The 21916-nt window shown below is 43.3% G+C and overlaps 2 protein-coding genes across 2 annotated transcripts; both read left to right on the top strand.

Moving 5' to 3' along the window:
• Positions 1-236: 236 nt before the first annotated feature.
• c1ql3a (complement component 1, q subcomponent-like 3a) lies at positions 237-19933 on the top strand. The gene is made up of 2 exons (XM_068304216.1): positions 237-1124; positions 19479-19933. Exons 1-2 carry the CDS (start codon positions 534-536, stop codon positions 19656-19658), a joined length of 771 nt encoding a protein of 256 aa, XP_068160317.1. The 5' UTR covers positions 237-533; the 3' UTR covers positions 19659-19933.
• Positions 2318-5398, top strand: LOC137587872 (uncharacterized). The gene is made up of 4 exons (XM_068304547.1): positions 2318-2334; positions 3564-3695; positions 3744-3864; positions 4345-5398. Exons 1-4 carry the CDS (start codon positions 2318-2320, stop codon positions 5206-5208), a joined length of 1134 nt encoding a protein of 377 aa, XP_068160648.1. The 3' UTR covers positions 5209-5398.
• Positions 19934-21916: the final 1983 nt, after the last annotated feature.

The following is a 21916-nucleotide window of genomic DNA, read 5'->3' as shown; positions in this document are numbered from 1 at the left end:
CGTTCAAAGATATGAACGTTCAGTCCTCAATGGCTTCAGCTTCGTCACTAAACACCGTGTTTCTATTGGATGGCAGCGCAGCGGGTCCTCACACTCCATCATCTCACCGTGTCTGGTTTGATGCTGCGTTTGCTGCTCCTTCTCCTGCAGACGCTACAAGTAATGCTTCTCCCTCTCAGAAACGAGCCAGATGCTGAACATCTAGAGTTCAGAACCAAACTGGGTTCAGACCGTCTCCGTGCTTCTGTCCCAGAGCAGCACAATCCAGAGGTTTTGGGAATCTGGGAGCGTTGAAGTCCCCGCGTCCAGGGCGAACGTCGGAAATACCGAGGAGACATCGCCGAGGGGAGGGGTGCTTCTTTCAAAAGTTTATTACCAACAAGACAACAAAGTGTGGCTCAGCTACACTCGTTTCTCTGGACGTTCACCTCTCCGGCAGCAACATTTCACCCAAAAGACAACACGATCGCTCCGGTCTGACCTGGCTGGTCAGCAGGAAGCGGGCGGTCGCAGCGGGTGTCCTGGGGGTCGTTATGGTTCTGCTTCTGGTCATCCTGATTCCCGTTCTGGTCAGCTCAGCGGGGACGCCGGCTCGCTACGAAATGCTCGGTACTTGCAGGATGGTGTGTGATCCGTACGGGACCAAGTCTCCCTCCAGCACCGCCGCCGCGCACACGGTCCGAGACGGCGGCGCTGCGCAGTCCATCCCCACTGTTATCCAAGGTCCGAAAGGGGAAACAGGTCGTCCGGGTAAAGCGGGTCCGATGGGACCTCCAGGTGAGCCGGGACCAACTGGTTCATCAGGACCTCCCGGAGAGAAAGGGGAACCGGGTCGACCCGGCTTACCCGGACAGCCGGGACCGAGCGCCGCTGCGGGGGCGATCAGCGCGGCCACCTACAGCACAGTCCCGAAGATCGCCTTCTACGTGGGACTTAAAAAGCAACACGAAGGTTATGAGGTTCTCAAGTTCGACGACGAAGTGACCAACCTGGGAAACCACTATGACCCGAACACCGGGAGGTTCACGTGCTCCATCCCCGGGATTTATTTCTTCACTTACCACGTTCTGATGCGCGGGGGGGATGGAACCAGCATGTGGGCCGATCTGTGCAAGAACAATCAGGTAAGGAGGCAAACGAGACAGACGCGTCCATTCAAACAGATCGGTTCAAATACAAATCCAGTGTGGACTGGATTTAACTTAGTTAAACGATTTAAAAGGACTCCAGAAGCTTCGTCTTAGATCCTGACCAAATTGAATGCAATGATTTTCATTACTCTTTATGTGGTTGTTTTTTTAAATTTTATTTCTTTGGTTCTAGTTTTTCTTACACTACTTCATATTCTTTTCAACAAATGTTTGTATGAGCACCGGGAGCCTGATTAAAGCTGTTAGGTTCATTGCCAACCAGCAGACCCGCATATTAACAACTTTGAAGCTTCAAAATTAACAGTGTTTCCTTGCCTAGAACTATTTATTTAAGTTATTTAAGGTCAATTTGAGAGAGAGAGAGAGAGAGAGAGAGAGAGAGAGAGAGAGAGACTTTGATTTTTAACATCACGTTTATTCATAAAGGTCAAATTACAGAATAATTACGTTGACATGAAATCCAAAAGAGATTCACTTAAAGAGGATTTTCAATAATTACTGTGCGTTTTCTGAAAAAAGAAACATCTAACCTCTTAACATTTATCAAACTAAAAAAAACAGACACATTTAAGAAAAAAAAACAATTATGCGTTCACCACAATAATCTCTTCTACAATCATGTCTTTTACTTCTTTCCTTAGTTTTTTAAATCTATAAAACTCTTGGTCTGTAAAAACTGGCTCATCACTTCTCATTTTAATTTTCATATAAAAGCTGACGCTATCCAGAAACATGTTGAGGTCAGGAACTTTTTTTTTCTTTTGCCCTTGAACCTTTTGTCTCTTGCAGAATTTTTTTTATCTATTGCGAATCATAATATTTTGTTACGGCCTCTTTCAGACTGTTGTCATTTTTTTTCTCCGAGCTACTTCAGGAGGTGTCTCAGGTGTTTCTTTAGCAATTTTCTTCACTTTATCCATTCTTTTTTTGTGTGTTTTTCCTTAAGAGCTATCTTTAATAATTCCTCGTCTATCACAATATCATCAACCTCCTCGTCCTTCTACAGGAGAGACTTTACCCTTCCTGGGGCTGTCTCTCTGGCCCCTTCAAAGACAGAGAGAGAGACCCAAAGATGATAATATTGAAAATGTTTAACATTAAATAAATTCCTGTTGACTGTCCGAAGTCAACATGGATGACTTCACTTGTTGCAATGGCCTGACATCATGAATCAAGAGAATGGGTAAGTTATCCATGGTTTTATCCCTCAAAAATACATTTTCCCCCTTGAACTGACTGAAAAGTGTCAGTGGCAGTGGATCTAATTGAAACATGTTTTTCAGCATCTGATTTGACATGGTGTGCAGCTTCACTGCCTTAATCCCATGTGTGTTTTCTGTTTTGTGCACCAGCACTGCAGTAGCTGACTGACAGGCTGAAAGGATGTGATATAAAGACAGTGTGGCATAACTGAACAATAGACACAAAGAAGCAATGGGTCTTGACTATGTCCCCAGACTTTGAAATAATTTGACGCTGAAAAAAAGTAATCTAAAATAGAGCAAATTGGAGTAACTTGTGATACATTTTGTAGGAAAGTTTGTTCTTTACAGGTTATTTGATAATTGTCCTTTACCAGACGTTAATATTCATTCATTCATTTTCTAGACCCGCTTCATCCGCTGTTGCGGGTCGCTGGAGCCTATCCCCGCTGACTGGGGTGCGACACAGGGGACACTCCGGGCGTGACACCAGTGCACCGCAGAGCTAGAAAAACTAGTGTGGGGACTACTTGAAATTAATGGTTACAGCCTTTTAAAAATACAACTTCGTAAAACCTAACTATTCAGATTTGTCTAGTCAAAATGTCACCCAAACAATTCAATAAATACTATTGCACACTATGTGAAATGACTGTAGTTGCAGGAATGCTTTATTTGTTCCAGAAAAAGCATTTAATTGTAATTAAAAGATAAGCACACTTTGTTAGATATGTATTTACACCTCTCTACTTGCTATAATTAGAGAGGTGTATTTATTCAAAATACACGTCTCTGAGACCGTCATCAAGGAAGACCTGGTGACAACAACGCTGCAGAGATTCCGTCCTTATAAGGCGGTTGGACCGGATCAGGTTTCCCCAAGTGTCCTCCGAGCCTCTGCTTTGGAACTAGAGGGCCCCCTGCAGTGATTGTTCAACCCCAGTCTGCGGCTGGTGAAGACCTCCTGCATTGTCCCTGTACTCAAGAAAGGACGCCCTACTGAGCTCAACGACCACTGACCGGTCGCTCTTACCTCCAATGTAATGAAAACCCTAGAGCGACTGGTACTGGAGGTCATGCGTCCACATGTGCAGGGTGCAATGGACCTTCTCCAGTTCGCCTAACATGTCCAGATTGGGGTGGATGACACCGTCTTGTACTTACTCCACCGTGTGCTCTCCTACCTGGACGTTGGGGGCTGTGCTGTCAGGGCACTCTTCTTTGACTTTTCGAGTGCCTTCAACACCATCCAGCCCCAGCTCCTGCAGGATAATCTGACCTCCATGGCTGTGGACCCCTACCTCATGAGCTGGATCATGGACTATCTAACAGATAGACCCCAGTACGTCCATATGGGGGACATACTTCTATGGTGTTCTATGGTGACCAGCAGCACGGGGACACCACAGGGGACCATGCTCTCCCCCCTTCTCTTCGCCTCCTACACGTCGGACTTCAAGCACGACTCGGATACATGCCACATACAGAAGTACTCCGATGACACTGCGATTGTAGCATGTATTCGGGGAGAGAGAGGAGGGCGAGTACGGGACATTGGTGGCCGACTTTGTGGAGTGGTGCCACCAGAACCAGCTTAGCTCAACGTCTCCAAGACGAAGGAGATGGTGCTGGATATCTAGCAGGCACCCCCCTCTCCACAGCCAGTGATCATCCAGGGAAGTGAGGTGGAGGTGGTCCACAGAGTCCAGGCTCGGCCCGACCACTGAGCCTGAACTGCGGATGAGTGTGTTAAGACGGTCCATGTCTCCTTTCCTGGCCCCGCCACCCCAACACACAATGGCGTATGACAGCACACTGGAAATGACGGAACATGAGATAGAACATCTGATAGAACATGAGAAGAAGCTCAGGTGGTGTTAGATGGGAGGTACAACACCTTAAAGGGACAGTAAAGTCGAAATGAACCAGTCTGTATTTGAAGTACATACGTAAAAATAAAAGGCTTGGTGGCATTTTAATTTTTTTATGAGCAATGGGGACTTAGAAAAACGAAATTTATCTCAAGTTATGGAGCGCGCCATGACAACAGAAGTGATGCAATCGTAGACATCGGGGTGAATGCCAATAAAGCAAGCAACAACGTAACGAGCCAACATTTTAAACTATTATTTATCAGTCTTAAACAGGTCTCTGCACTCCTAGAACGGTCACCCACTACACTTTCACCTACTGTATTGTCACCCACTGTACACACCATTGAGACTGTGTCTGTCCCTCGACCGTTTAAAGTTAATTCATGCAAATTTAAGTCATTTCAGGTCCAGAGGAAGGCAACTGGACATCCATATTTAATAAAAATCAAAACCAGGACTTCAACAGCTCCGGTGTACAAAACAATAACATGTGGTCTCCTAAATATTAGATCTCTGTCTTCAAAAGCTATTTTAATAAATGACATTATATCATATTATCATATAGATTTATTCTGTTTAACGGAAACCTGGCTTAGTGAGGATGAGTATTTTTCCCTAAATGAAGTTACTCCTCCCAGTCACCTAAATTATCAGATCCCTCGAGTCTCAGGCAGAGGTGGCGGAGTTGCATCTATTTTTAATTCCTCGCTAGAATTGAGCCCTAAACCAAAAATTATCTTCAATTCATTTGACAGTCTTAGTCTGAGCCTATCAAACCCAATCAGGAAACTACTTCAGCCCCTATTATTTGTCATCATTTATCGTCGTCCTGGTCCATACAGTGACTTTCTATCTGAATTTGCCGATTTCTTAACTAGTTTAATTCTTAAAACTGGCAAGGTCATTATTGTTGGTGATTTCAATATTCACGTAGATGACAGCAATGATAGCCTCAGTAGAAATGGCTTTCTACTAAACTAGGAGAATACCGCACTGCGTGGCAAGATGGTTTACATAAATACAGGAAGGCACTTCGTTCTGCTAGAGCAGCCTATTATTCATCATTAATGGAGGACAATAAAACAATCACAGATTCTTGTTCAGTACTGTATCCAGACTGACAAAGAACTACAGTGCATTTGAGCCTAGTATTCCATCAAGTCTCTGCAGCAATGATTTTATGAATTTCTTCATTAATAAGATCCTGCTCATCAGAGACAAAATTAATGGCGTCCTGTCCTCAAACTCTGGTCCTTCTTTAGGTCCCTTCGATCTGGAAAACACACAGCTGACTCCTGAACCCTTTGGTTCTTGATGGATGTCTTTTCTCCAATACAGATCAGTCAGCTGATTAAAATAATCTCCTCAGCTAAACCATCCTTCTGTCTGTTAGATCCAATTCCAACTAAACTCATCAAAGAAGCCCTACCTTTACTTAGCAACCACTTCCTTAATATAATTAACATGTCTTAATCTACTGGATATGTACCACGGTCCTTTAAAGTAGCTGTAATCAAGCCACTTCTCAAAAAACCTAACCTGGACCCTACTGTTCTAATTAATTATCGACCCATCTCAAATCTCCCGTTTTTATCTAAAATCTTGGAGAAAATATTCGCTAATCAGTTATGTGATTTCCTTAAATCCAACAGTTTATTCAGGTTTCAGGGAACATTATAGTACGGAAACAGCACTTGTCAAGGTTAGCAATGACCTTCTAACCGCTTCAGACAGATGACTTGTTTCTATACTGGTTCTCTTGGACCTTAGTGCGGCGTTTGACACAATTGACCGCAATATTCTTCTGTCACTACTGGACCAAACAATTGGTATTGAGGGATCAGCACTGATGTGGTTTAAGTCCTATTTAACTGACCGTTCATAAGGATTCCTCTCAGTCAATTACAGTTAGCTATGGAGTTCTTCAAGGCTCGGTTCTCGGTCTAATACTGTTTATCTTACATGCTTCCTCTGGGTAATTTGATAAGGAAACACTCCATCAATTTCCATTGTTATGCCAATGATACGCAATTATATCTCTCGATTGAACCTGATGAAGTCAATCAGTTGTGCAAATTACAGGCGTGTATCAAAGAGATTAAAGATTGGATGACCAATAACTTTTTGCATCTAAATTCTGATAAAACTGAGGTCATTGTGCTCGGCCGAAAAACTGTTAGGGATGTAGTGCCAAGTGATGTAATAGCCTTGGATGACATCACGTTTGAGGCCAAAACCACTGCGAGGAACCTTGGTGTCATCTTTGATCAGGATCTCTCGTTTAACACACACATTAAGCAGGTTTCTAGAACGGCCTTTTTCCATCTCCGAAACATTGCTAAAATCAGGCATATTTTAAAACGGAATTATGCAGAGAAATTAATCCACGCTTTCATCACTTCCAGACTAGATTACTGTAATGCACTTTTTTCAGGCTGCCCCAAAAAGTCTCTGAAGACTCTTCAACTAATTCAGAATGCTGCAGCCTGTGTTCTGACCAGGACCAGTACCTGAGACCATATTTCTCCTGTGTAGGCTTCTCTGCACTGGCTTCCTTTGAAAGCTAGGATAGATTTTAAAATTCTCCTCCTCACTTACAAAGCCGTTCGTAGCCAGGCACCGACCTATCTGAAGGAACTTTTAGTTCCATATAATCCATCTAGAGCATTACGCTTTCAACATACTGGCCTACTGGTGGTTCCTAGAATTTACAAAAGTAGGACGGGGGCTAGAGCCTTTTGCTATCAAGCCCCTCTATTGTGGAACCACCTCCCTACCTCAGTTCAGGGGGCAGACACCCTCTCACTATTTAAGACTTAAAACTTTTCTTTTTGATAAATTTTACAATTAAAGCAACTTGGGTTACTACGTTTTTGTTTTTTGTTTTGTTTTGTTTTGTTTTTCTTTTCTTATAGACCTACACTGCTGGAGACTCAACATCCAGACTCACTGAGTTCCTCTCTCCTCTTCCTTCTCTCCAACCATCTCTGTTACTCCTCCTCCTCGCTGATCTCACTCTCCAAGTCTCCAATCACACCGTACTAACTCAACTTCTTCCCTGGAGTCTCTGTGCTCTATGTCCTCACAGGTTTTTCTCAGGTTCACCCCTCATCCACCCATCCGCTATGGCCCTGCTCTTCCCATCTCACCAGTACCACCCCTAACCTAATCATCGGCTGTGGTCCGGCTCCCTTTTTCCTCCGCGCCACCATACTGTTCCACCCCTCATCCACCCAGCCGCTGTGGACCATCTGCTGTGGATCTGCACCTCCTATCCACCAGTATCACCCCTCACCTGGGGTCCTGCTGCCTCTCTTCCTTTGTGTCATCATACTGCTCCACCCCTCATCCTCCCATCCTTTGTGGACCTTCCTCTGTGGACCTGCACCTCCAACCCCACCAGTATCACCCCCATCTCTCCATGTGCTGTGGACTTTCTCCTCCAAGCCCACCAGTACCACTCCTCATTTATCCATCGGCTGGGGTCCTGCTTCCTTTCTTCCTCCGTGCCGCCATACAGTCATCCACGCAACTGTAATTGCGCCTTGACTTTAGCAGTGGGAAACATAACCTTAACCACATTGACACTGACTCTATCTGGCCTATCTGCCTCTCTCTGTCTCTCTCTCTGATGCTGTTCTTATCTTCCTTTGATTTCTTTTCCACCCAACCGGTCAAGGCGGATGGCTGCCCAAAAGAGTCTGGGTCCTGCCCGTAGTTTCTTCCTCATTGAGGGAGTTTTTCCCTGCCACTGTCGCTTATGCTTGCTCTGGAGGGTTCAGTTGGGTTTCTCTGTCTGTTACAGTGCTTTGAAATGTCTGTTGCCATGATTAAGCGCTATATAAATAAAAATTGATTGATTGATTGATCAGGATATCACCTAAAATCATGTCATCATCATTAGATATTGAGGACGAGTTCCCAGTGAACTCACCTGGGGGGGGGGGGGGTAATTATCCCGTATAATTATCACCCGATGTCTGCGGAGGATGAGAGTTTGGACATTTAGCAGCTCATCCCAGGTATCTTCATCTGAATCACATTCTGACAGAGATATCCACTAGTTATAATGTCCCGTTTGGGTTTACTGTGTGTATGGAAAAGTAAATCGCGCTACCGATGCTAACGTGGTAGCCCGTCGATGGCAATTTTCATAGTATGTTAGCATTTAGCTAACCGCCATTCGTTACTGTGTGGAGTTGATATCAACTACATGTTATTATGTTTTGTATTTACGAATGTATAAGGATCAGGGCCTGACATGCTGTTTTTGTATGTTTTATTTCAGTTTCACAGATCTTTTCAGTAAGATCCTGTCTATCATTTTTGATATTGTTTACTTTTCGCCAGTGCCATAATCGCAGGATAATCTGGTCATAAAAACATTTTTGCAATACCTCCAGTAGCTCCAGACATGAATTAATTATCAACCTAACCTTTGGAATTCAGAATAAATACTATCCAAAATTGATCTTACCTTCAAATCTCTTTGGAAATCATCCAGGTGCTCATGACAGATCCTCGGATCTTTGGTCATTTTTACCCTGTTTATTCTTGCTCTCCATTTCCTTCCTAGCTTCCCAGAAGGTATTCTAAAGAAGGATAGGTTCTTGTCTTTGTGTTTATGTCTTGTTGTGTTGGCATAACTGTTCACTTCACAGGTCACCATGTTCTTTTCTGGGTTTATGGCTTCGGTGATGTGTGTTCTAATGGCTGCCCTAACTGATGAAGCAAAGTATGTCGCCAGTGACATATGACCTCACGTGACCACTGCATGCAGAAGCTGCTGCAGTGCAGATTATAAGGTTTTCTGACCAAAGGGATGATGCTAGACATCTAAAAAAAATTCTTCTTCTATTTTTCATAATGATGAACAACATACATGGAAAAGTGTACGGTGGTGTAGTGGGTAGTGTTGTCGCCTCAGAGCAAGACGGTTCTGTTTTTTGCAAAGTTTGTATGTTCTTCCTGTTGCTGCATTGTTTCTCTTGGGGTTCCCTGGTTTCCTCCCATCTCCAAAAACATGCAATTCAGGTGGAATTGGTTGTTTCCAAATTGTCCGTAGGTGTGCGTGAGTGGTTGTTCGACATTTGTGTGGCTCATGATGTGCTGGCAATCTCTCTGAAGTGTTTAACCGCCTCATGAGTATTTGCTGTGGAGGTAATATGAAAGAAGTAATTGTATAAGTGTTGAAATAAATGGTAATATAGATGGATGGGTGAATGGATGGATAGATGGATGGGGGAATGGATGGATGGATACTTTATTGATCCTGAGGGAAATTCTGTATATCATTTGCTCACAATCAATGCATAAATACATATAAAAATTACACAGTAACAATAGAGAAAAAAAAGACAATACTATGTCAGTTAGGAACAGAGCTAAGCAGGCAGAAAGCAGTCGTAGCCAAATGCACGAAAAGCAGATATACAGTAACTGTGAACTGGGGGCCCACATGGTGGGCAAGGCACATCCCTCTTCATCATCAACCACACACATTTTTTCACATTTTTCTCTTTCTCTCCTGTTATCTCTCAGTTTGACCTGGCTCAAATACTAGATATGTTGGATGAAGATGAGCCCCCAGGAAAGACATGCAACATTGCACTGATACCTTAAAGTGAGAAACAGGCTGTCCTAACTGATTGTGATAGCGATGGGTCAGACATGGGCTATGAGGGGCAAAGGCCATTTGCCAGCCAGGCTACTGAACGCAAATGCTGAACTTCTGCAAGTAGATGACGATGACGGTGACCTCATCACCACACCCCTTTCTCCCATCCACCATACCGGCCCTCCAACACAACATAACAATGAGAGCCAGCCAGAAGACTCAGCAGCCACTAGCTGCCAGGGGAGCCAGTCCGAAGACTCAAGGGTCTCTAGCTGCCGTAGGGGACAGTCAGAGAACTCAGCAGCCACCAGTCACCAGCAGAGGAAAGTCAGAAGACTTGGTCAGGGACCCAGTGTTGTCCTCAGTCAGGCAGAGCAAGCTCAGGTGCCTCAAGGTTGCATTTTCTTCAATGGAAACATCTTCACCACCCTTTCCCTCCTCGATGAGATGACAAAAAGAGGATATGGGAGTTCTGGAACTGTAAGGCAGAACTGTCTGTTTAACGTCACATTCACATCTCAGAAGACCTTCATGAAGCTCCCCCGAGGAACCACTGAAGTACTCTGTCAAGGAGAGGAGCTGATGGTTCGGTGGAAGGACAACAATATTGTCACAGTGGCAAGCAACATGGAAGATAAATACAGTGAGGCGACCATCAATAGATGGAACAGGCAGCAGCATGCCATCGAGAAAGTCAAACAACCAACCTGTATCAATCAAGTTCAATGAATCAAGTTTTATTTATATAGCGCTTAATCATGACAGCAGACATTTCAAAGCGCTTTAACAGACAGAGAAACCCAACTGAACCCTCCAGAGCAAGCATAAGCGACAGTGGCGGGGAAAAACTCCCTCCATGAGGAAGAAACTCCGGGCAGGACCCAGACTCTTGGGCGGCCATCCGCCTCGACCGGTTGGGTGGAAAAGAAATCAAAGGAAGACAAGAACAGCATCAGAGAGAGAGAGACAGAGAGAGAGAGACAGAGAGAGAGTGACAGATAGGCCAGATAGAGGCAGTATCAATATGGTTAAGGTTGCTAAAGTCAAGGCACAATTACAGCTGTGTGGATGACTGTATGGCGGCACGGAGGAAGAAAGGAAGCAGGACCCCAGCCGATGGATAGTTGAGGGGTGGTACTGGTGGGCTTGGAGGATAAGGTGCACAGCACATGGAGAGATGGGGGTGATACTGGTGGCCTCGGAGGTGCAGGTCCACAGAGGAAGGTCCACGGCGGCTGGGCGGAGGGGTGGAAAAGTAAGATGACACCAAGGAAGACAGGCAGCAGGACCCCAGTCGATGGTTAGGTGAGGGGTGATACTGGTGGATGGGAGGTGCAGGTCCACAACAGATGGTCCACAGCGGATGGGTGGATGAGCGGTGGAACAGTATGGTGGTGCGGAGGAAAAAGGAAGCCGGACCCCAGCCGATAATTAGGTTAGGGGTGGTACTGGTGAGATGGGAAGAGCAGGGCCACAGCAGATGGGCGGATGAGGGGTGAACCTGAGAAAAACCTGGGATAACATAGAGCACAGAGACTCCAGGGAAGAAGTTTAGTTAGTACGGTGTGATTGGAGACTTGGAGAGTGACTTCAGAGAGGAGGAGGAGTAACAGAGATGGTTGGAGAGAAGGGAGAGGAGAGAGGAACTCAGTGAGTCTGGATGTTGAGTCTCCAGCAGTGTAGGTCTATATGAATATAAACGTAGTAACCTAAGTTGCCATTAATTAATAAAATTTATGAAAAAGAATAGTTTTAAGTCTACTCTTAAACAGTGAGAGGGTGTATCAGCAGATACAAAAAGCACGTGGGTGGTGTTGACCTTCATGACCAACAGGTTTCAAGATACAGCATGTCAATCAGATTGAAGAAGTGGTGGTGGCCCATCTTAGCATGGGCACTCAACAGTTCTCTTGTGAACAGCCACCTCTTTTACCGAGACATCATGGGAGGGACCGTCGACCTGCTAACCTTCCAACGCATCGTCGCACAGTCCCTTATGCAAAGCTTTGGCACGAAACCACTCCGCCACGGAAGGAAATCTCTAATGGCTACTTCTGTTGAAGATCAGGCAAGATATGATAATGCTTTGCACTGGCCAATAAACACCATACAGCGTTTCCAGAGATGTCGCCGTTGTGACTAGCGCACTACCTATGATTGTGAGAAATACAAGGCACCACTACACATTGAGTGCTTCAAGATGTATCATGGACTGTAGAGTGAAAAGGCACTTTTCTTGAAAACATGTTATTAATGGCTACCTCTTTTTTTTTATACCCTTTTTTAAGTCAATATAACCTTTGCTTGAAAGTTGAAAGCTTGAAAATATTTTATTTGTTGTCTTTTGTTGGTGTTAATGATGCACTAAAGAAAGTTGCACTATTGATGTTGCACTAAATTGATGTTGCACTAGTTGATGTTGAAAGTTGCACTAAAGTGTTGAAATATCTGGATGAGTGTTTTCTTATTTTGTCTTTTGGTGCTTTTGGTGTTTTGGTTTAGGGGTGGAGTGGGGGAAGTGTGGGCTGCTGTTTAGGTTTCTGTAGGGTGACTTTATTTACTATACACTCTTTAACCCTTTAAGCGCTGGAGTTTTTTCAAGAAAATATAAAATTTGGATATCACGATTTCAAAATGTTATAATTTGAAAGTGATTTGAGTTAAAGGTATACTGTAAATGAGAAACATGTTCAGTATGAAAGCCAGGGTTTCCCTTTGGGTTTCTGACAAAATGGCACCTTGAACAATTTAGTTTAATTAGCCCTGCTGTTGGATGACTAATTTATTATGCATACTTTCAATGGTTGTACAACACATTATCCCACCGGTCACATCTGTGACTGATCATAAAACACACATTTTCACCTACTTTTCCATGAAAATTTCAAAAAAGCGTGATTATTTCAAAGGGTTACTAATGACACATGATTTGGGTATTTTTTTTGTCTGGAAAAAATAAAAAACATAAAATCACAGATTATGTGAAGATGTAAATAATAGCTAGAAAGATGTAAATAACAGTAGCCAGAAATGAAAAGCAAGTCATTTACAAGCAAATGTATTGAAACAGCAATTAGACAAGCGGACGGACGGACAGACAGACATTTTATTTATTCTGAAGAAAATTCAGAGTAACATCTACTCACAAAAAATACAAGTACGCATAGCAGTGACTGACACAGACAAAAAGACATTACATAATTGCCATATTGGCCCAAATATAAGACGGTGTTTTTTGCATTGAAACAAGATGTGGGGGTCGTCTTACATTCGGGGTCTAGACATTGTACCCATTCACAACGCTAGATGGCGCCAGATATATTTAAAGCGAATGCTGAACTTAACTCCGCAGGCCAAAGCGAACCCCTGTAACGAAGAATAAAAATAAAAAATAGCGGTAAGAAAGAAAAGAGAAGAAAATAAGAGAAGAGATAACAGAAAATGGAGAAACGTTGCGACAATCTGGAGAAAAGTGGGTCGAAGATTGACCAGGTTAACCGGCAGCTGAGAAGTTATGATGCAAACTTCAAGATGATGGTGATAAATGAGGCAGAGTCTTCAAACAATTGCAAAGCGGCTGTGAAATATGGTGTCAGAGTGTAATGTACAGAGATGGAGAGCTCAAAAAGATTGCCTAAAAAATGCTCATAGTCAGAGAAAAGCTTTCCGTGGTGCTTTTTCTCTCAAATAAATTGTTAAAATCATTTGTTTCAGATGTACTGTAATTATTTTCTGTATAAAAATTAAATTTGGTGTTCAAAAAGTCTTGAAAAAGAGGGGTCGTCTTATAATCAGGGTCGTCTTATATTCGGGCCAATACGGTAATTACATAATTAATTACCATAACAGTGCACATAACATAAAAAAGGAAGCGTAAGAACATGGAAGAAACATAATATGACATAGAAGATGCGTGGGAAGAAGACATAAGAATAAGTGGATGAAAACCAACTGTAGACCGACACCAAAGGCCCCCACAAAGTATTCCACAGTGCATCCCCAGTGCATCCCAAGCCCCACAGGAGGCCAGTACGGTATTATCAGACCACCTCCTTTCTTTTTATCAGTGGTGTTCGTGTCCCGGTCCACTCGCACCGTGGAAAAGCCGGTCAGTCCGATGTTAACATCGGTTACGAAGTCCGTCAGCCACGTCTCAGAGAACACAAACAAGCTGGTTTCCCTGTAGTGCTGCTTAGTCCTGCACAGCGCCGTCAGTTCGTTCACCTTGTTGGGCAGCGAGTTTACATTCTCCATGATGACCAAGGAAACCGAGGATCTGACCTGCCAGCAGTTAGTAGCTCTAGCTGTTAGCCTAGCCTGCTTCTGTTTACCTCCTCGGATCCCTCTGTACCTCTGCTGGATGTTGGTGGGAATGAGATCGCGAACCCCTGGTTCCCCTCTAACCTTCAGGGACAGCATTTCTTCTTTGGAATACATAAACGTAGTACTGTCCATCATGATAAAAGAAAGAAAAGTAAAGACGTAGACAAGATGAAAAAAAACTATAAAAACAAAAAATTCAACAGAGCAGATGAAAAATCTGTGGCCAGCTCGCACATGCGCAGTAAACAGCAGGATGAGCAACATATCTGAATGGCATGGTAATGTTGCATATGAGACAGTATTGCACAAAGCTAAAATCTTAAGAAGTTATATCAGCCCCTTAGACTTCACGGGGAGAATAGCGTTAGGAAACAAAGGTCTTTCTTCCCCTCTGGGCCTTACTGGCTCAATAGCGGAACCATCATCCAGATGGCAGTGGATCAAATGCTGGAAACAAAGTGTGCTCAGTGTTGGTCACGGGGACTTTGACAGGCCACGCTGTTTGGCTGCTGCTCGTACTCATTACTCAGTTGGTGAGCAGAAAGACCAACAATCTTAACCTTAATAACCTTGACAATGTTGTGATGATTGTTACTGTCCTTAAGTGTGATACAGTGATAGTAAAACAATATGGAGAAAGTGAAAACACTTTCAATGAATATGTAGTAGAATGTCAGATGTTCAGTTTCTTGAGTGGGGACATTCTCTGGTGGCACTTCCTCGGGATCCTCTAGTGTTGGAGAACCTCCTCATACTGAGGAGAACCTCAGTATGTTGTCAAAGCCATTACCCAGGTATTTTCAATCGATGAAATTTTATTTCTATAGCGCTTAATCATGGGTTGTTGCCTTCGATACATACAGTATTCCCCATCATGTAGTTGGTAAATTCAAGCCACAATTACAGCTGCATGGATGACTGTATGGTGGTACGGAGGAAGAAAGGCAGCAGGACCCCAGCCGATGGATAGATGAAGGGTGATAGTGTTGGGCTTGGAGGAGAAGCTCCACAGCAGATGGTCCACATCGGGTGGGTGGATGAGGGGTGGAACACATGGTGGCACAGAGGAAGAAAGGCAGCAGGACTCTAGCCGATGGTTAGGTGATGGGTGATACTGGTGGGATAGGAAGAGCAGGTCCACAGCGGATGGGTGGATGAGGGATGAACCTGAGAAAACCTGTAAGGACATAGAGCACAGAGACTCCAGGGAAGAAGTTGAGTTAGTAAGGTGTGATTGGAGACTAGGAAGAGTAACAGAGATATTCAGAAAGAAGCAGGAGTAGAGAGGAGCTCAGTAAGTCTGGATGTTGGGTCTCCAGCAGTGTAGGTCTATAAAAAAAATACTTAGCAACCTAAGCTGCCTTAATTGTAAATTTTGTTGAAAAGAAATGTTTTAAGTCTAGTCTTAAATAATGAGAGGATGTCTGCCTCCCGAACTGAGGGAGGGAGGTGGTCCCACAATAGAGGGGCTTGATAGCTAAAGGCTCTAGCCCCCGTCCTACTTTTGTATATTCTAGGAACCACAGGAGGCCAGTACGGTATATCGAGAGTGTAATGCTTTTGATGGATTCTATGGAACTAAAAGTGCCTTCAGATAGGTCGGTGCCTGGCCATGAAGGGCTTTGTAAATGAGGAGCAGTATTTTAAAATCTATCCTAGCTTTCATAGGAAGCCAGTGCAGAGAAGTCAACAAAGGAGAAATATGGTCTCAGGTACTGGTCCTGGTCAGAACACGGGCAGCAGTGTTCTGGATTAGTTGAAGTGTGTTCAGAGACTTTTTGGGGCAGCCTGAAAAAAGTGAGTTACAGTAATCTAGTCTGGAAGAGATAAAAGCATGAATTAATTTCTCCGCAACATTCCGTTTTAAAATATCATGTCAACAAAAAACATTTGGCTACACACATACTATTCAGTCAGCATTCCACAGTCATTTACCATGCAGAATTAATGAAGACAAATCAGTATTTCTCAAGCACAAAGTGGAGGTGGTAAAGGCCAAACAAGAGGCATGTGATGACATGGTTGGACACTTTGGGAGGAAAGAAAGACCTCTACAAGTTGACAAGACAGAAGAATAGAGATGGTAGCAGGTTAGGGTGATGAAGGGTAGAGTTGGAAATGTGATAACTGGTGCCAGCAGTGTACTGGGTAGATGGAAGAAATACTTTGAGTTGATGAAAGAGGAAAATGAGAGAGAAGGTCCAGTAGAAGATACAAGTGTGGTGGACCAGGAAGTAAGAAAGAAAGTCTACTTTAGTATCCCCTACGGAGAAAGTGTCTTCTTCACTCCACACTACAGTTACATACATATACAGTATGTTTTAGACCATTTATACATATATACATTGTTGTGTACAAGCCCCTGAAACACAACACAATAGGGGTCTGTAGGCATGCAATTAGTAACATCAGACATTATACAATGTCTGGGGAGGCAGAGTGACGGGTCGCGTGAGGGATCGTGCCCAAAACGAGCAGCTTGTAGGGGGGCCGGCACTTTGCTCAAGAGCGTCTCAGCAATGGCTCGGAGGTGAGCTGACACCTCCCACTGTCAGTTCACACTCCGGAGGATGTCTTGGCGGGAGCAGGAATCGAACTGCCGAGGGCTGGGCAATGTCTGGTCTTCAAGACGTCTGCTCTACCACTGAGCCACTGCCGCCCCAAGTAGCAGTGATTAGCAAGGTTGAAGTTTGAATGGCACTAAAGAGCATGAAGAACGGGACAATAGTTAGTCCGGATGACATTCCTGTTAGGTTATGGAAGTATCTAGGAGACGCAGCTATGGAGTTTTTGACCCGGTTGTTCAACATAATTCTAGTGGGTTAGAAGATGCTCGAGGAATGGAGAAAGCGTATGCTCATGCCCTATTTAAAACTAGGGTGAGGTATGAGATAATGTTGAGGAGTCACACAATGAGGTTTTGGAAACAAGTAGTACAGGCTAGACTTAGGACTTTGGGCAACAATATGGTTTCATGGGTGGGAAGAGATGATCTAGAGAAAGCCTATGACAGGGTATCCAGAGAGGAACTGTAGTACAGTGTGCCCGCATTAACGCTCGCAACTTCACCTCTTCGTGGATTTTTGGTAGGCAGTCATGTGATACTGTACAAGCATTCGATTGGCTGATGGCATCCAGAAGTGTGCTACATTCCGTGAGTCTTGGACGTGAGACACAAAAATCATTTAAACAGTCGATAAGAGTGTGGGAAAAGGTAATACGGTTTAATATCAGTATGGGGAAAGTAAAATAAATGTTTGAATTACCATAAATAATAAGATAAATAGTTTGTCGCTCTATCAGTAATTCGTTAATCACATGTGGTTCCTGGAACGCATTAACCACAAGGAACAAGGGCACACTGTGCTGCAAGGGGAAGTCTAAAGTGGCAGGGGAGTCAATTACAATGGTACAGGACATGAACGAGGGCAGCAGAAGAGGTGAGGTGTACTGCAGGTGTGACAGGAGTTCAAGGTAGAGCTGGGACTGGGATCAGGGACCAGCTATGAGACCTTTCTTATTTAGAGTGGTTGAGTGACAAATGAAGTTAGACTGGATTCCCCATGGACCATGATGTTCGCAGATGACAATGTGATCTGCAGTGAAAGCAGGGATCAGTTGGAGGAACATTTAGAAGGTGGCTTCATGGTGGATAGGAATGAAGATTAGCCAAAGTAAAACAGAATATTTGTGTACCCTGCCACTCCCCGTAGTCAGGTGGGATAGGCTCTAGTGTCAACTGTAACATTTGAGGTGGAAAAGTTGCTGAAGTTGAGATGATTTACAGCCATGAATGGATGGTGAATTCAAACTGACAGTAGGGATGAATGTGTGTGAAGGTTGTTTCTCCTTCTATGTGACCTATGTGATGAGCTGCTAACTTTTGAACATGCCTGGAATTATTGTCACTTATTGCAGTGGGGGTAAATATTATTTAAAAGCCTTGCAGCTAAAAGCCATAATGGTAGATTTCCCAAAATGCACAAGTTAACAGAAAATGGCTAGTCGAGCCAATGGTGAGGTGGGAGGTTATCACAAAAAAATCAAAAAAATTACTTACATTTGTTAAAATATCTCACTACACGGGTGAAGTGACCTAAGGAGACACTGGCAGAGGGACCTTCAAGCTGTTGGTGATACTCATTACAAAATAAACCCCACCCGTCTCAGCTTGAGGCAAGGACAATTGCTAATGCTGAAGTGACCATGTTTATATTTATTCAAATTGTATCCTTCTCATTTCTCTACCAACCTACCTGAATAACCTCAGGCCGGTAGTACTCTTTCCAATCATTATGAAGTGTTTTGTGGGAGTGGTTCTGGCCAACATTCAGAACAGTACTCCAAAGGGTCCCCCTCAACCCTCTGGAGTCCAGGGGGACAATTTTTTTTCCATTACTGTCACTGTGGCTGATAGGGTCTGATAGGGAGTCGTTAGAGCAAAGAGACAAACTCTACGGGGAAAGGATCAGCATGATTCGAGTTTAAAAGGCCTGCACAATAAAAATCTATCAAAGACAGTTGCTGTGTGGTTAGTCGGCTCCTCCAGCTCCTCAACAGGTTTCCGATGAGCCTCACTGAGGTCACACCCACAGCAGAGGACACGACCCCACAACAGAGGCTACATCCCCAGCAGAGGACAGACCAGAAGTGTCATCCAGGGTGGATCCATAAATCTCCACCACACGTCCGAACGTGGAGATTTTAGCTGTAATGAATTTGGACTCCACTGATGCTCCTTCAATAGTTCTAACATTAAAATGTCCTCCTTTGATAACAGTTTCCTTTAAAATCAAATAGAGTAATTTAAAACCCTCTGGTCTCCTCTTGGATAAAAGTCCCCAGATTCCAAAAACACTCTGATAAAAACATGGAAGATCGAGTCTGATCGAGTCCCAGACCACAGCACTGGGCCAGTACTGCCTGCATCGTAGGCCGCCACACCAGGTCCTCAGGGCCAGTCGGGAACCGCTGAATGAATTGCAGCCATGTCGCAGCGCCTCTGCTGGTCAGAGGGATGAGTCCCTGCCCTCCTTCCTCCTTGGGCAGAAAGAGGACGCTCTGAGGGACCCAGTGATGACAGTTCTAAAAAAGGTCCACCATCACCATCTGCAGCTACCTCACCACTTAAATTTTCTCTATATATGTCCACAATTTCAACAGACAGTATATTTTGTATGTGTCATGAACAAAAATATGCTACCTAAATTAATTTCTTGGACAGGTTTTTATCCATTCTAGTGACAATAATCTTGGTCAAAATTAATCTGAATGATTTGTTCGTTCTGTGTTCATGTGTACATTTCCATAGGTGCGTGCCAGTGCAATAGCCCAGGATGCTGACCAGAACTATGACTATGCCAGTAACAGTGCTGTGTTGCATCTGGAACCTGGAGATGAGATCTACATTAAATTAGATGGAGGAAAAGCTCATGGAGGCAACAACAACAAGTACAGCACCTTCTCTGGATTCATCATCTATGCTGACTAGACAACAATACATTCATGGCTTTATTCAAATACAAGCCTTGTGGCCCACTCTGTCTCCCCTCCCCTTCTGTCCCCCGTCCCCTCCCACCATGGAGAAGATGGCCAGACTACTATCCTCATTGTACAGTGGCTTTTACATAGTTCAGTTGAATGATAATAGTGTATAAACTCATACTATATTCTGTATTTATAGTTACACACATTTAAACTTAGAGCCAAGATGTTTATGATAATATTCCTGCCACTTTATGGTTTAAGTGATGAGGGGATCATTTGGCTGTAAACAAAGGTCTGTAAAAATACACAATAAAATACGTAGATTGATGGAGATCCTAAATAAGACAGTGTGTTCTCTGTTTTCTGACACAATATAAAATTAGCAAGGAAGAAGCAGAAGAATACAAGTCTGCAGTAAATTAGAATTCTTATTGAGGAAAATCATTCTTTTAGTCTGCCTATACGTAATTTCACAACAATTCATGTATGTGTAATTATTTTCCTTGATTGTAGGTTTAATAATTATCATAATATAATAATCTGGTTTGAAGTACCAGTTCCATTTAAGTGATATTCATATGCTTTCCCAGTGAATGAATATTCTAAGCCTAAAGCCTGTTCTGGGTGGAGTAGAAGTACACCTTACTCAAAATAAACTAAAGCCTTGATTTATCGTATTTCAAGGTTAACAGAGGAAAATTTTGTGGAAAAAATCTGTAACAGCTGTAAATGATGAAAATGAAGCAGTGTGGAGGATGATGAGAAACATCAAACTTAAAGCATACAAATGGTGTCCTGTACCACACCAGTTGAGTTGTTGGTAACTATCAATTGATATGGTTGTATTAAGCAGCAGTTCCAAATTTATGTCTTCCTAGATTTACCATGTACATTGTTATTAACACCAAATCACAAAATAATTATGACAGAACATCAAAAGATGGTTCTGAAATCATGCTAACACTCTGTGCCATGATTATACTAATTAAATATTGTGAGACATTGTCAGCAATGGAGTCAAGTATCACATCCATTGATGAAGACTTTGAAGAACATGTCCTTGTAGATGCAATTAGATGAATAAAGATAGGTCTCTGATGTGCTGACCTGCATGCTTATAGATAACCTGATCTAAGTTGGCTATTGTCTGTGTCAAATTATGTATGTTAACAAAGAGACTATAATAGTCTGTGTGATTTTTAATATGACTGAAATCTGATTATGAAACCAGGAGTGCATAAATTAAACAGGTACTGTCATGGAGTGTGACAGTTTGCAACCACATCGTTGGACAACAAAATAAGGCAAATAAGATGCTACAATGGGCATTTACTTATAGAATTTCAATTTTTGATGTTATGAAATGCAGTTCTGAAAATGGTTACTGCAGATTCAGATTACCACCGCTGTATCCGCCGCAGCGGGTCACGCAGCCTATCTCAGCGGCATAGGGCGTGAGGCGGGGAATACTCCGGGCACGACGCCAGTGCACCGCGGAGCCACACAACCATGCACACACACACTCATTTCTACAGTCAGTTTGGAACGGCCAATCAACCTGCAGCGCATGCTTTTGGAGGTGGGAAGAAGCCGGAGAACCTGGAGAGAACCCACGCAGACACGGGGAGAGAATGCGAACTCCGCACAGAGCAGGACTCGAACCCGCGTCCGCCATGTTCTGAGGCGGCAGCGCAAACCACTGCGCCACCGTGCCGCCCAAAATGGTTACTGTTTTCTTTTTTTATTCAATGGCATTTTAATGACTTTTCAGTTTTTATTAACAAGATATAAAGTGTAACAATTTGGCATTCATGAACTAATCTCTTCTAGTGAGCGAAACAACAGTGTGTCTTTGACCCAGTGGGCGTGTCTATTACTAATCTAGTCTATTACTTCATTCAATGCATGTAAGACATGCACTACACTGTGCTTAGCGTATCATCAGAACATAAGTGATGCTTTTTTCATGGTCTGGCTGGTACTGCAACTCACAATCAGGTGAGACTTTTATTTATTATTATTATTATTATTATTATTCTCATTGTTATTATTATCATTACTATTGTTATTATTATTATATTTTTTATTTGTTTTGTTTTTTTCCAACTGACAGCTGTGAGAAGGTGCTCTAGTCTTGTGTGACAGTATTTGCTACCCCTATTACTCTTGTAACACTGGAAATTTTAAATGTACACATCAATTTATAAAGACAACTGAGCATAAATGCGCCCACAAAGGAATATCATATTCTGCAGATTACAA

Source organism: Antennarius striatus, chromosome 20 (genome assembly GCF_040054535.1).
Source record: "Antennarius striatus isolate MH-2024 chromosome 20, ASM4005453v1, whole genome shotgun sequence".
NCBI lineage: Eukaryota > Metazoa > Chordata > Actinopteri > Lophiiformes > Antennariidae > Antennarius > Antennarius striatus.
This window is presented reverse-complemented; position numbering and strand designations above follow the sequence as displayed.

Excerpts from the sequence above, each read along its gene's own strand:
- c1ql3a (XM_068304216.1), top strand. The coding sequence starts at position 534 with ATGGTTCTGCTTCTGGTCATCCTGATTCCCGTTCTGGTCAGCTCAGCG. Across the intron at positions 1,125-19,478 it reads ATCTGTGCAAGAACAATCAG|GTGCGTGCCAGTGCAATAGC; the intron begins GTAAGGAGGCAA and ends ACATTTCCATAG.
- LOC137587872 (XM_068304547.1), top strand. Across the intron at positions 3,696-3,743 it reads TATCTAACAGATAGACCCCA|CAGCACGGGGACACCACAGG; the intron begins GTACGTCCATAT and ends TATGGTGACCAG. Across the intron at positions 3,865-4,344 it reads ACTCCGATGACACTGCGATT|CAATGGGGACTTAGAAAAAC; the intron begins GTAGCATGTATT and ends TTTTTTTATGAG.